General features: G+C 39.2%; 1 protein-coding gene across 3 annotated transcripts in view; it reads left to right on the plus strand.

Annotated features, from left to right (window-relative positions):
- KLF15 (Kruppel like factor 15) overlaps positions 1 to 14,487 on the plus strand; it is a 30,934-nt gene that overhangs the window by 7,380 nt on the left and 9,067 nt on the right. For all 3 annotated transcript variants that reach the window (XM_039331472.1, XM_039331474.1, XM_039331473.1), the window contains exon 2: positions 5,455 to 6,552. In XM_039331472.1, the coding sequence (XP_039187406.1) occupies positions 5,510 to 6,552 (1,043 nt within the window). In that variant the 5' untranslated portion in view covers positions 5,455 to 5,509. The remainder of the gene's footprint in view (positions 1 to 5,454; positions 6,553 to 14,487) is intronic.

Here is a 14,487-nt window from a genome sequence, read left to right on the forward strand (position 1 = left end):
AAGAAACAGAAAAACAAACAGCTAAATCTATTTTACACCAACAAGATGGACTATCTCTTATGTTTCTATCCATGGAAACCACTCTGGTTTCTGTATCAATGCAGCACTTTGTATATTGCCTTTTGTCTTTTGTTTCCTCAACTCATTGTTTCTGAAGATATTTTCAACTCCATACAACCACAGTTTACTCGGTCTCCCTCTTTCTCTCCCTGTATGCTTTTTTTTCATATTTTTCAATTGATCATTGCTCATTTTCCTTATATGACAAACAACCTCAACATACTTCTTTAATATTGATCATTGATTTCTGGTGTTCACTTACCCATTCATTCTTGACCCTATGTCTTCTTGATTTACTGTACACACTTCTTTGCTATCCCATTTTCATTGTCAGATTACTTTTAAATTTCTCCTGACATTCCAAATTCCAACTTCCCTCTTACAAACTAAGCAGGAGTACCCTCTTATACACAATCATCTTCATTTTTTTCAATATTTGTGCTTTGCAACCGATCACACATCATTCATAGCTTTTCTTCCAGCATTTACATATCTTAAAATTTGTTTACTCATTTTTCTATTTTTAGTAAGCATACTTCCATGATACATGAAGTCATCTACTTATTTTTTAACTGTTTACATACAAATTGTATTTGCATTCCCGCAGCATTCAGAATTGAACCTGCACTGAATGACTGCTTTGATGAAAAAGAGAAGTGGCTTAAGGTCTTGCATCCTTCTACTGATCTTTACTCTATCTTCATATTTTTAGAGTGAGATAGTCCTGTGGGTTCCATTGATATGATAAATGAAAGACGAAGAATAGCTGAGCTTTAATTAGAAAGGATACTTTTGATTCAGAGACTCGACTAGTATTCCAACTGCCCTCTCATATATCTTGCTAATATCACATTCTTCAGAAATGCTGAACTTTGCTATCATTTTTGTTTCTATTTTAAATGGTAGCATCCAACTGAGAGAAGGAAGCTCTTTCTCCAGCTAGGATTTTTCCAGATGTGCTGGGCATGCCAATCAATGTAAGAAGATGAAGCCAAAACATCTGGAGGCACCCAGTTGAGAAAGTTTAAAATTTACAAAGAAACTTTCTATGTTCTTTGCTTTCTCTACTCTTCTACTCAGCTCTGCATCTTTTACTGGCATAGATGCTTCTTTTCGCCAATGCTACATTTCTTCATTAGTTTCATGGCAGCTTGGATGCACCATTGTTTCCAACAGTAGATCCAGTGATCACAATACAAAATGGAGGGGTTAAAGTTACAACCTTTTAATTAGCTTCTAGCCTTCTAGTTCAGGGGGTGTCAAACTGCCGGCCCACGGGCCAGATGCGTCATGGCAAAACCGCACCCACCCTATTGCTGGCAACAGAAAAAAAGTCATGATACATCGCAATACATCACATGACATTGCGAGTTTGACACCCCTGTTCTAATTCAATCCTTCCATTTAGAAATGGAGAGAATTACAGTATGCTGTAAGAGTCTCTAGCTCCGGGTAGAATAGTGACCGTAAAACATCAAGAAGAGATGCTCCTATTTAAATATTGGGAACTCAGGAGTTTAAAGTTGGGAAAATATTGCCCAGTTATACATTCCCTAAACATCTGGGGATTTTGGTTTGGCTTGTCCTATTCCAGGTTTGTCACAACAAATTCTGGTATAGCCCATTCAATGGATAAGCTGAAAAATATGTTATAATAGGTTTCACTTCATATGTCCCCAACACCTAAGTTATCCCAAGTTAATTTATTCCCTTGGGTAGAGCTATACATCACTACCTAATGATCGAAGAGTAAGACTAAGTAAGACTCACAGGACTAAAATCCCACCAGCAGCCCATCCTTCCTTGATAGTGACAATGTAATTATCATTCTCATTGGTAATAAACAATTTGTTGTCTTTTCACGACATTAGATCTACTCCACGAAGAGGCTGAATTTTACCTTGGATGTGAATGTGCTGCCTAATCCCAGGTCCAATTGCAACCTTGGAACTAGGCCAAACTGGTGATGCTGCATAATAGTTACCTATTTGTTTATAAATATTGTGTCCCCTACAGAAAGGGAAATAATGTTAATATAAAAAGGAAGACATCAAATATATTTTACTGCATTATATTTTAGAGTATATATTCTGTTTAATTATTTAAATTTTATTTTTGGCTACTCTGTGTAACATACCACTGGAATGATAGGAAAGAATTTACCTCCAAAATAATAATTACATAATTTTAAAAACACAGTTTAAAAACATCAGGATATTACAAACATGTCCAGTCCACCAAACTGCAGCTGCAAAAAAGCAGAAATAGAAATGCTAAACTCCCTCTCCTCATTGCCCAGGTAAAATAGTCCTACCTTTTCTAAAAGAGAGAGTAAAGCAATTTGCTGGGCTCTTTGTGGGTAGAGTAGAAATGGATTCTGGTATGACTTGAACTTCGGTCTCTCTGAATTCCCTTAAATAACTTTAATTAAGAGCAGACCACAGGCCTCTTCTCAAGTTCTGAATCATTTGGCTAACCATCATGTTTCTGGAATAGCTAGTGTGTCCAAAGTATTGGAAGGACTTAGTTTCATCTTGAACAGACCAGAAATGGTCAGAAGAACAGTGGAGCATAAAACCAAAACCAAATGGGAATGCCTTCTAGTTCTGTCATTTTCAATTCTTTTGTTTTTTGTTGTTTTGCATTTTGCACAAATCAAATTTTCCAGAGGGAGAAGGATATTGGTATGTCCAATTTGTGAGCTTGTTCACATTGTCTTAGTAGACATGGCTTTTCTTTCCTGGGTGAATTAAAGCACCAGTTTATAAACTGACACAATACTTGCTTACCTAGTCATCTGCATGTCAAAGAATGAATTATTTGATTAAATATAAATTCAATTGTAAATTTTTTAAAAAAGCATTCAAATTGATTATTACCAGGTGCAGTGTTATGGGAATGCCAAAGTACCAGTATCAAACAGCCTGAACAAATATACAAATATTTTTCTAGTTCCAAACGTGCAGATAGAACATTTTCCCTAGTAGTGATTTAACTAAAGTTTAACTTAATTAAGTTTAATGAGTAAATGGATTAAAGCTGCTATCCAATATACATATACTGGGAACGAATCCCAAAAGACTTCTGTCTGAGTGAGACACATCTAGGATTGTGAGATAATATTTGTGGAACCAAGGAGAACATTTTGAATTATTTGCTGTCAGTGTAACTGGTTTGCTTTGGCTCTGAATATTCAAATCAATGTTGTGAGGAATTAATTTTGCTATTCAAACATTTTCTAGGATAGTCACACAACGTGGGCTCTAACCTTTGCTTGAACTTCCTGCTTTTCTATATATGTGAGCATTTCATAAAGGTTGTCTCTTAACCAAAAGAGAAGCCTGGCATTTGTGCTTAAAGAGTACAAATAAAGAGCCATGGTGGCCCAGTGGTTAGAATGCAGTATTGCAGGCTGACTCTGCCTACTGTCAGGAGTTCACTCCTGACTGGCTCAAGGTTAACTCAGCCTTCCATCCTTCCAAGGTTAGTAAAATGAGGATCCAGATTGTTGAAGATAATATGCTGACACTGTAAACTGCTCAGAGAGGGCTGTAAACACTGTGAAGCAGTATATAAGTCTAAGTGCTATTGCTATTAAAGTGTGCAATAGCAGGCCAATTAGTGTTTCCCCCCCCCCAACTAACTATCCCCACTCCAGATCATTAAAAGAAAAAACCTATCTCGGAGAAAAGTGCTTGTAATCTGTTAGATGTCATGTAGGATGTTAACAGATGGGTCCTGATGGAGTAAGTGAAAACTACTCTTGCTAAATTTCCAATTTATCTTGCATGTAGGATTTTATTTCCTTCAAATGAGATGAAACAAAGATGGGGAAGTTAAGTATGCAGAATAAATTGTATCAATTGTGTGAATATGATGTTCCTTCTTTTGGACAACATTGTGGCAAAGTGGTCATAGCAGCAACAGCAGAAGATTATGTTAGAAATAACGCAAAAATTCATGTTTACTTTTTTCTTTTAGGGTAGACTACAGGCTTTTTATTACAATGAAACTTCTCTAACTCTTCTCTCTCTCTCTCTCTCTCTCTCTCTCTCTCTCTCTCTCTCTCTCTCTCTCTCTCTCTCCCTCCCTCCCTCCCTCCCTCCCCCCTCCCTCTCTTTTTCTCCCTGCAAGCCTTGCAAATGCAGACCCAATAACGCCTCTACAACCATCATAGCTTCCATAAAAACATGTATAATTCTTCAGTATGTTCGTAAAGTCTTTTTCTTTTCAACCAGCCAAGCTGACTAGGACAAAAACACGGGCAAGGGTTGGTTGCAGACATTTTCAGCTTCTGTATCCATCTGAACGTAATACATGTCTGTTTGAATTCTGCTTTGATGAATAGAATGGATATCTGTGAGTGATTTCCCTCCCCCCCTTGAATACTGGGCTTTGTAGAGTTGGAACACCTTGCTTCTCAAGTTGAATGAATTGATGGATGGCAGCACTCAGCCGGCTGGATCGGTCTCAAGGCTTTGAAATCCAAAACTTGAATGAAGGACTAATTCTAAACCAAATTTAGAAATAGAATGTGGTTTTGATCATTCTAAGGCAGCGTTTGCAAATGATAAATATTCACTAACGCAGGCATTGAGGCAGCACCAATTAACAGCGTAGTCAGGCCAAGTGTTGCAAGGGAGAAAAAAAATCAATATATATTTTTTTGTCCGTAATCTTTACTTATTTATTGGAGGGGGGGAACTGGCAGGGCAAAAAATGTATTCCACTTCTAGAAATATGGTTATTGAGGAATGCTGCTTGGTTCAAAACCTTATAAGGACCAGTACAGAAGATATTAATGCTGGAAGCTTGATCCATTAATCTAGGGAAGGAAAATTGCCATGATATATTTGCTGTTGAAGACCAGCCAATATTTTTAGCTTCTGCTACTCTGAACCTTTCTTTACAGTAATTAGCCTATATTTGCATATGTGAAAGAAAAAATAGTGTAGCCGATAGAAAACTGCTTCCTAGGGATAAATGCTCTATTTTATAAAGAAATTCAGGAATGGGAGAAAACTCAGTATTCTTTTTTTCCCCTCTGCGTATTTTTTAATTTTATTTGTAGGATTAATGACTAAAAATATAGAACTCTTATCTTTTTACCAGTAAACATTTGAAAAGAAAGCTGTTATAAATCTACAGTCGTGGATGTATAGTTATGAAATAGTTTGGGGAGATAATTCTTTTGTAAGAATGTGGTGCAATCTTGGAAGAAAGCCTTCAGGCAGTCAAGAAATCCTCTTGGGTGATACAAACTAGACTGAAACAAGCAGCAACATGTGCTGCACTCAGCAAGTATTCTAAATCAAGCTATAGGGTTTCAGCGTATTGAGATGGAACAATTAATTCTGGCTTCTGACTGTCAATGTTTGTGTTTCCCACATTCAGGTTTTCATTCGTTTGGTACATGTTGGTGAAACACACGTAAAGAGACTATTCAGGAATGGTGGATCACTTGCTTCCTGCGGATGAAACTTTCTCATCCACCAGGCCCTCCATTGGATACTTTGGGGACATGACAGCTGTTGGCAGGTCATACCAAATGCTGCCTTCACCAGTGTCTGAAGATGATAGTGATTCCTCAAGTTTTTGTTCTTGTTCAAGCCCAGATTCACAGGTTCTAGGCTCCAGCTATGGGAGTTCATCAAATGCTGAGAATCAGGACAGTATCTTGGACTATTTATTGTCCCAGGCATCTTTGGGGAATGGCCATGCTTCTTGGTGGGATAAAAGGAGACTTCAGCCCATTGTGAAGGAGGAGAATTTTAGAATGCCTGAGTTCACAGTGGAGATGGAAGATTCTGGACCATTCCAGCCCACCCTTGAGGAGATAGAGGAGTTTCTGGAAGAAAACATGGAGACTGATCTCAAAGAAGGACCTAAGAGTGAGACCAAAGATATGAGAGCTTGCAGCCAAATTACTGTAGCTTCCATACAGCAAAAAGACCAGATGGTACCAAGTGTTACTTTAAAAGACAGTAAAAATGAACAGTCAAATGGTGCAATGGAAGGCAGCCATACGTCTAACGGAGCAATGTCCCTTGATGGAGGGATACCAGTCATGCTCCAGATCCAACAAGTTCAAGTTAAGCAAACGTCAGATGTGAGTCCTAGTTCACAAGGACCAGTGCAAGAAAACATTAAAGTTGCACAGCTCTTGGTCAACATCCAAGGGCAAACTTTTGCATTGGTGCCACAACTTGTTCAATCATCCAACCTGAACTCATCTTCCAAATTTGTCCGCATAGCTCCAGTTCCGATAGCTGCAAAACCTATTGGTCCAGGAGGTACAATGCAGGGTCAAGCTGGGGTTATCATGGGTCAGAAGTTTCAAAAGAATCCTGCAGCAGAACTCATTAAAATGCACAAATGTACTTTTCCTGGATGTACCAAGATGTACACTAAAAGCAGCCATTTGAAAGCCCATCTAAGAAGGCACACAGGGGAAAAACCCTTTGCATGTACTTGGCCTGGCTGTGGATGGAGGTTAGTACTGTCATTGGTGGTTGAAACTGATTCATAAATTCTACTGTGCACCTAATGAACAAAGTAATTGGAGCATGTTCCCTTAAAATTTGGTAACTTTCCAGAAACAATTGTGTTTATATTACAGGACATTGGGCTTTATAAAAAAAATACTCAGTGGTATCCCATTTATAAAAGATAAGTCAGACTTGACAAAGCAAGTGCTGCTGTTTGAATGCCACCGACTCAATCACAGTTTGCTTTTTTGCAAACTGTATTTTAGTAAACCTTAGATACCCCGTATAGCTCAGTAGGAAAAGACATCCTTTGCATTCAGAAATTCCCAGGCTCATTCTTGCCTACTCCACTTAAGAGGTCTGATAGCAAGAGAGCATGTTTCTATCTACTGTATCTAGTATCATCAACTCAAAAGACAAGACTAAGTAGGGATATCCAAAACACACCAATTCAGAAGTATGTAAGTCAGCTTCCTATATTTCTCCCATTACAATTCATAAACTGTTCATTGTGTTTTCAAAATCCCTTTTAACACTCAGATCAAAGGATATCTCTGTTATGTAAATAGCTTAATTTCCTTCAGAAATTAACACAACACAAATGCAGTTATACTTTCTCAGATCTTGCAGTTATACTTTCTCAGATAAGGAGAAACTTCCTAAAAGTGAGGACAATTAACCTGTGGAACAGCTTGTCTTCAGAAGTTGTGGGTACTTCATCACTGGAGGTTTTTAAGAAAAGACTGGACAGTCACCTGTCTGAAATGGTATAGGCTCTGCTGCTTGAGCAGGGGGCTGGACTAGAAGACCTCCAAGGTCTTTTCCAGTTCTATTCTGTTTGAAATCTGGTCTCTGAAAATAGACTCTCTTAAAAATTTAAGATGTAAATGGCAAATATTTTCTACTATGGTAGCCACAAGTGTAATCTTCTAGTAGATTCAGATAGATTGTTTATTACTGTATATGTGTGTGAGTTTATAAATATATGTTTGCATACAGAGAGATTGATTCAAATTAATCCACATTTTTTTCAAGATAAGGAAAGGTTAGTTAAAATAATTTCTAAATCTATAGATAAAGAGAATTTAAACTTCTTTGATTCCCAGTTGTCACTGCCAATAGTTAAAAAATGGTAGGAGTTTTAGGCCAAATATTCAGGATTGGTCCCTTGTAAAAGCATAGTGCCAGGTAAACCCAAAACTTAATTTCTTGAATTTTGAAATGTGAAAAAAAAATCAGAATTACTAATATGAATTCCTGCCTTGCATTGTATAAAGTTTCGCTTCTCTGATTCTTTTTTTTTGGGGGGGGGGTGGTAGTGGTGGTGGTGGTGGTGGATTGGTGTCTATTAATGACAGGGTTTTATATAGACAATTGCAATATTTATTTTCCATTATGCAAAACATATGACTGATATCTTCCTGGCAAATTGCTTAAAGGGAAAGAAGATGCAGAGAATAATAATAGAAATGACTTTGCAGCATCGCCAATGGAGCTGCATCCTACCACGTTTACTTAAGGGGTATGGATGTCCTTGGCTGCATTAGCTAGGTTTGATTTACTAAGCCTGGGTTATTCTGGAACATCACCTTGTACCTTCCTGGGCAACCATTGCCCATTGAGTATCCACACAGAGACAGAGCCATCCTGCATCTTAGATGGCTGAGGGATCTGATTAAGGACTAGGCTGGAAGCCAGGAGACTAAGAGTTCAAGTTCTACTTTAGCCATGAAAGCCACCTGGGTGATCTTGGGCCAGTCACTCTCTCTCAGCCGAACCCACTTCACAGGGTTGTTGTTGTGGGGAAAATAGGAGGAAGGAGTATTAAGTATGTTTGCTGCCTTGAGTTATTTGTAAAAATAATAAAGACAGGATACAAATTATATAGACAGATAAATAGATATAGATAGATAGATAGATAGATAGATAGATAGATAGATAGATAGATAGATAGATAGATAGATAGATAGATACTGTAGATAGATAAATAGGTAGGTAGGTAGGTAGGTAGGTAGACAGACAGACAGATAGATGATGGATGGATGGATGGATGGATAGATAGATAGATAGATAGATAGATAGATAGATAGATAGATAGATGTAATCTAGGTCTCCAGAAACAAGAGTACATGAGGTTGCCTTGTCAAAGCTGCTGAGAATTATCTGTTGGGTGTTTCACTTTGTTTTCATTTCTTATGCCAAAAATATTCATTTGCCATGGGGCACAAGTGTCCTTCTATCCCCAGCTTGGAGGTTGGGGACTAATTTAAGGACACCTAAAGAACATTTGGACATATGAATTTCCCCAGGACCTTTTTTCTTTTTTGCTTCCATTTTTTTTGTCAGCAGGATGTGCAAAATATTTAATAATGCTTTAGTAGGCATGATAGGCTGTTTCTCTGACTCTCAGAACATGGCAGTTGAATATTTACTAATATGGCCCTTTTCCAGGTATTTTGGATGTGTGCTAGAATGTTGGTTTAGTGCAGTGTTGGGCAAACTGAGGTCTCAAGGCTGAATGTAACCCTGAGGCCTTTCTGTCTGGCCCTCAATGACTTGTTCACCAAAATTGCCAAAAAATTGTGCTATAGTGTCCCACCATTTTGAAATGGGAAATTATATGTAAGTCCTAAAATAGGCTTAACAGTTTAAACAACAGCCACTCTCTTCAACCCTCATTCTCCCCTCCCCTCAAAAATCCAGCCTTGGCTCATTTTTCATCTTACCCCAATGTGGTCCTCATTACCCTCCTCCCATTTTAAGTACAACTCCCTCCCCCAAAAAGTTACTACTCTGAACTCTGAATTTTGCTTTGTATTTGTATACATGGGTACTTGTCTTTGGGCAAATATAGAATGGCTAACCAGAATTCAGAAATAGTGCCCTGAATCAACCAAATCAGTGGTCCTTTTTCAAAAACAAAGAGGAAGGGAACATTTAGAATGGCTTGTGGACTAGATATGTCACAAGGTATGCTGACCTAAAAAAATAAATAAAAAATAGAAGAACAGCAGTAGAAAATGAATCTCAATGCTAGGAACTTAGTAATATCATTGCTTCATATTCTTTTGCAAACTACATATTCCATGCTTCACTTTACTCTTCTGTCTCACTTCCCGGTATTAACTAAGCACATCTCTGCCCCTCTTGTTTCAGCAAATATAGCTCAAATGCATCATTGGTATGATGGAAGGGTAGTGTTGTCCCTCCAAGATAGACCAGATTAGGAAGCCAAAATCATGCATGCAAGTACTTACTTTTATATAAGATTTCAGTGACAGAATCTTTGAAATTTGAGTGGGCTTTCCCCCCTCCTTTTATTTTTGTGAGCACAACAAAGAGCCTTGTCACAGATGCTTTCTCACAATTACAGTTCTGGCCCAGACTCAGAGTTCTTTTATCTGACCATTGTCTTGGCTGCAGCTCTTCCTTCTGTTCCTCAAGGCCAGGGACAGGCAACCTTGGCTCTTTTATGACTCATGGACTTCAACTTCCAGAATTCCTGAGCCAGCATGGCTCAGCTTGGAAACCTCTCCCTTTTCCCTCAGCATGGCTGGCTCAGGAATTCTGGGAGTTGAAGTCCAAGAGTCATAAAAGAGCCAATGTTGCCTACCCCTGCTCAAGGCTATTCCTTCTTCCCATTACATTTAGTGGTTCCACTTGTGAATACTGGAAACTTTGTAACTAGCCATCTTGGAAGCTGAATCTCAGTCTTCTGTGACTATTTTTCTGTGCTACTAGTAGACTAGTCACTTATGCAATCAGCTAAATACACAAATCAGCCAGATGATTTAAGAATTGCTTTTAAATTAAGGATTAAATCAAGGAACCTCAGCCCCTGGGCCACGGACCGGCATTGGTCTGCAGTGAGCAAGAAATGGGGCCATGCAAACGAATGAAGCCCCATCCATGCATGCGTGGGATGCAGGCACCATGCAAAACCATGCTCCCCCCCCCCCAGTCCCCGGTCCACAAAAAAACCTCTCTCCACAGAACTGTTTCCTGGTGCCCAAAAGGTTTGGGGCCAACTGGATTAAGTGATACACAGGGTAAAGCTGTCATTGACAACAAGCTAATCTTAGATGTTTCTCCAGGTTTTTCCTTCTGGCTGGACAAATGCATTCAGGAGAGTCAAATGCCTCCCATCTCATCCCCCTCGAATTTGGATGTTATTCTGATCCCAATCCATATCTTTGCAACTAGAATTTGTTGCTATACAAAGGAAGGGGAGTTAGTGCATTTTTTTTCCTTCAAATGTTCCTCTCTTTGGGGACTGATCTCTGCTTTCCCAACATCACTGAATGTTCTACTTGAACATCAAAGTCAGATTGTCATATTGACTGAGCCAGCTGAGCTTAGAATTACACAGCTTTCTTTTATCAGCAGACTACATTTGTTTCTTTGGAGTTCGAAGAGAGAGTGAGACCTCACGAGACTGGAACAAATATATCCGAAGCCTCTGGTTTTTTTTCCAGATTTTCTTAAATGCTTCTGGTATTTTTCTCCCTTTCTTTCCTCTTTACGTCAGGTGGAGTAGACATTTTTTTCCCGAAGTAAATACACTTAAGATTACTGGGAAGCTTGAAAAATGTTGCACAAGAATATAATACCAGAGGTCCATAAACCACCAGTGGTTTCAGTAGAGAAGCATTAGCGTATCTGGTTGAGGATAGTAAGTGTGGGCGTCAAGGGCAATGATCTGGAGTTCAGAAAAAAAGGGAAAGTCCAGAGCAGAGCTCTGTACTGTATAGAGGCTGGCTATTTACTCAAAGTGTGTATCTTTAAAAACAAACAGAACTGCTAAAAAGAATGAAAAACTTGTTTCTTGTTTGAAAATCAAATATATACACACATATAGCAGCTTGGCTTTTTTTAATGGTATGGTTTCATTGGTAATTCCTTTCTCTTATTAATTATCAGCACAGGTAGTCCTTGACCTACAACAGTTCATTTACTGACCATTCAAAGTTACAATAACACTGAAAACTCATAACCGTTTTTCACCCTTGAAATGACCGTGGTCACATGGTCAAAATTCAGGCGCAACTCATATTTATGACGGTTCCAGTGTCCTGAGGTCATGTGATCACTTTTGCCAATCTTCTGACAAGCAAAGTCAATGGGGAAGCCAGATTCATTTAACAAATATATTACTAACTTAACAACTGCAGTGATTCACTTAGCAACTGTGGCAAGGGAGTTTGCAAAATGGGGCACAGTTGACTTAACAACTGTCTTGCTTAGCAACAGAAATTTTGGGCTAAGTTGTGATCGTAAGATGAGGGCTACCTGTATCAATACTCCATTTAGTTCAGCGTTGTCTATAGCAGCGTTGCACAAACTGTTTCTCTTTCAATGTGGTTGGGCATGTTGTAATCAAACATAACTGAAACATGCCAAATTATGATATCCTAGTCCAGGGGTCTTCAAACTTTGCCCTTTTATGACTTGTGGACTTCAACTCCCAGAATTCCTCAGCCAGCATGCCTGGCTGAGGAATTCTGGGAATTGAAGTCCACAAGTCAATAAAGGGCCAAGTGTGAAGACCCCTGTCCTAGTCTGCACTGATTGGCCATATTCCTGAGATTACAAATGCCCATCCCCCATACAGTCTTCGGAAACTTGTGCTGGGGTATTTTAATTGCTCATGATCAGAGCTACAGCCCTTCTATAAGGATACTGCACCAGAATTAAATTTGTATTCCCTGTCCCAAGGTTTCTTAAATGAAGTAACTCATTCTCTTTTCCAGAATCAGTAGTCCATGGGTCCCAGCATCAAGTGAGTGCTTATCCAAACTACAATATAAGTTTTAGAAAAAAGGGTTGAATGACAGCTTAGTAGATGTTAGCTTACCTCAGCCTGGCACTGAGCCTCCTCTAGCTTGGTACCCATTTTTTCAGAGGTATGAGGTGAAAAAACAGCTAAGGAGCAAATGGGTAGATGGAAGAGATAAGTTCAGTATTTCCCAACCATAGCAAGTTTAAGATATGTGGACTTCCAACTCCCAAAATTCCCCAGCCAGCATGGGTGACTGCATTAGATGTTCCTGCTTCTGAAATGAATTTGGACGGTACTACCTCCAATTCTGTTTGTGCCTTACCCTCTTTGCTCCATAGGAAAAAATAAAGCTGTTCTTGTCATCATTCTTTGGGCTTAATATCAGCCCCACTTTCTTTCTTACCCCCATTGAACAAGCCCAGGTTAACATAGAACTGAACAGAAGAATGGAGGAAATCTGAAACAGATAGGTGGGAGATTGATGGTCCCATTTCCTGATGTGCTTTAGAGCTCAGAGTTCTTCTTCAACATCTCATTGGTGCTAGAACAAGAAACACTCTGAAAAGTACAAAAGTACAAAGGGCCCTTTGTTTCCGGCTATTCTGAAGAGCCTAGCTTTTCTCATTTAAATCTTGAGCCAGGCCAGGCACCTGGCAGCAGCTTTGTTAAGGAATGGAAGGGTTGTTATGCTTGAGTGTTTGTATGTGTGGTTTTCATTTTCTTAGCAGCTCCACTTATGATCAGAATACTTGCTCACCAATTCAAAGAACCTGGATGTTTAATATTTATTTATTTATTAAATTTATAGGCTATCCGTTTCACTGTCTCCAGTGATTTGGGGTGGCTTATAATAGTATAAACGCATAGATATAAAAGCATTAAAATTAAGTTTGACAACAAATAAAAGATGAAAATCAAGGACACGGGTAGTATGGGGGAAGGGTAGTGATGGTGACTTTTGTTTCTCACTCAGTTGAGAAACTTCTAGTATAGCAGGGCCCATCATGGGCCCAAACCAACTGGCAGAGCCACGTGTTTTCAGGAAGCCAGAGGGGTGGGGATGGATCTCACCTCTGGCGGTAAGACGTTCTCGTGGGCGGGAGGCCGTGACAGAAAAGACTGTTCTCCTGCTAGGTGAAATTCCTTGGCCTACAGGGTCCAGAAAAGGCCTGCTGATGCAAGTGGGGTGGGCTAATCCCATTGGAAAGAGACAATATTCAGGAAATCTGATAAAAGTCAATGAGGTGATCTACTATTTTCTCCCACATTTTTCCAGTCTTCTGTTGTGTGAGCTGGGCCTCTTTTTGCTTTCAGTATTTTGCCTCTGCCAGAAGCAGCAACAGCAGCCCTGTTCATGAGATTGTGGAAATCTGTCTGGTAACGCAATATATACACTCAGGTAGCACATCGCCTCCTAACTGTATACAGTATTGCAACCTCTCAATGTGAAAATGTCCTACATTAAGGAGTCATTTATCCAAGTGAAAGGATTGGAGCAGAGGCCCCCAGCCTTTTAGGCACCAGGAATCAGTTCTGTGGGGAGACATTTTTTCGTGGACTGGAGGGCACATGGTTTTGTGTGCTGCCTGCATCCTATGGATGGGGCTTTGCTTGTTTGTACGGCCCAGTTTCTGGCCTGATCCCGGTCCACGGACCAGGGGTTGGGGACCTCTGGATTAGGGGACTGGGGACTGGAAGAGACCACCCTGGACTGATTAGATAAAATTGCTCTGACAAAATGTCAAACAGCTCCCTCCATTCTGATATACACTCTAGCCCAGTCAGGGTCCTAGACTGGGAAAGTTTACAAGATAGTAAAGCATTGTATGTCATAGTTACAATTATTCTCCTGGGCAAAGCAGTTGTGTAAGCTAACTCCTTTGCTAGCCCTGATTAATTTATAATTGCATTGATATTTTTTATATTCATTGTAGCATTATGAGATTCTGTTACATGAAAATAATCTCTTTTCCATAGAAACAATTTCCTTTGATTTCTTTCCCCATATAACTTTTTTAAAGGAATAATAATAATAATAATAATAATCCCCAGACTTAACAATTATCGATAAGAAAGACAAAAAAGTCTGGATAGTGGACGTGGCAGTGCCTGGAGACAGCAGAATAGACGAGAAAGAACTGGAGAAGATAACAAAATACA

Source organism: Crotalus tigris, unplaced genomic scaffold, assembly GCF_016545835.1.
Source record: "Crotalus tigris isolate CLP2741 ecotype Arizona unplaced genomic scaffold, ASM1654583v1 scf7180000024437.13266115, whole genome shotgun sequence".
Taxonomy (NCBI): domain Eukaryota; kingdom Metazoa; phylum Chordata; class Lepidosauria; order Squamata; family Viperidae; genus Crotalus; species Crotalus tigris.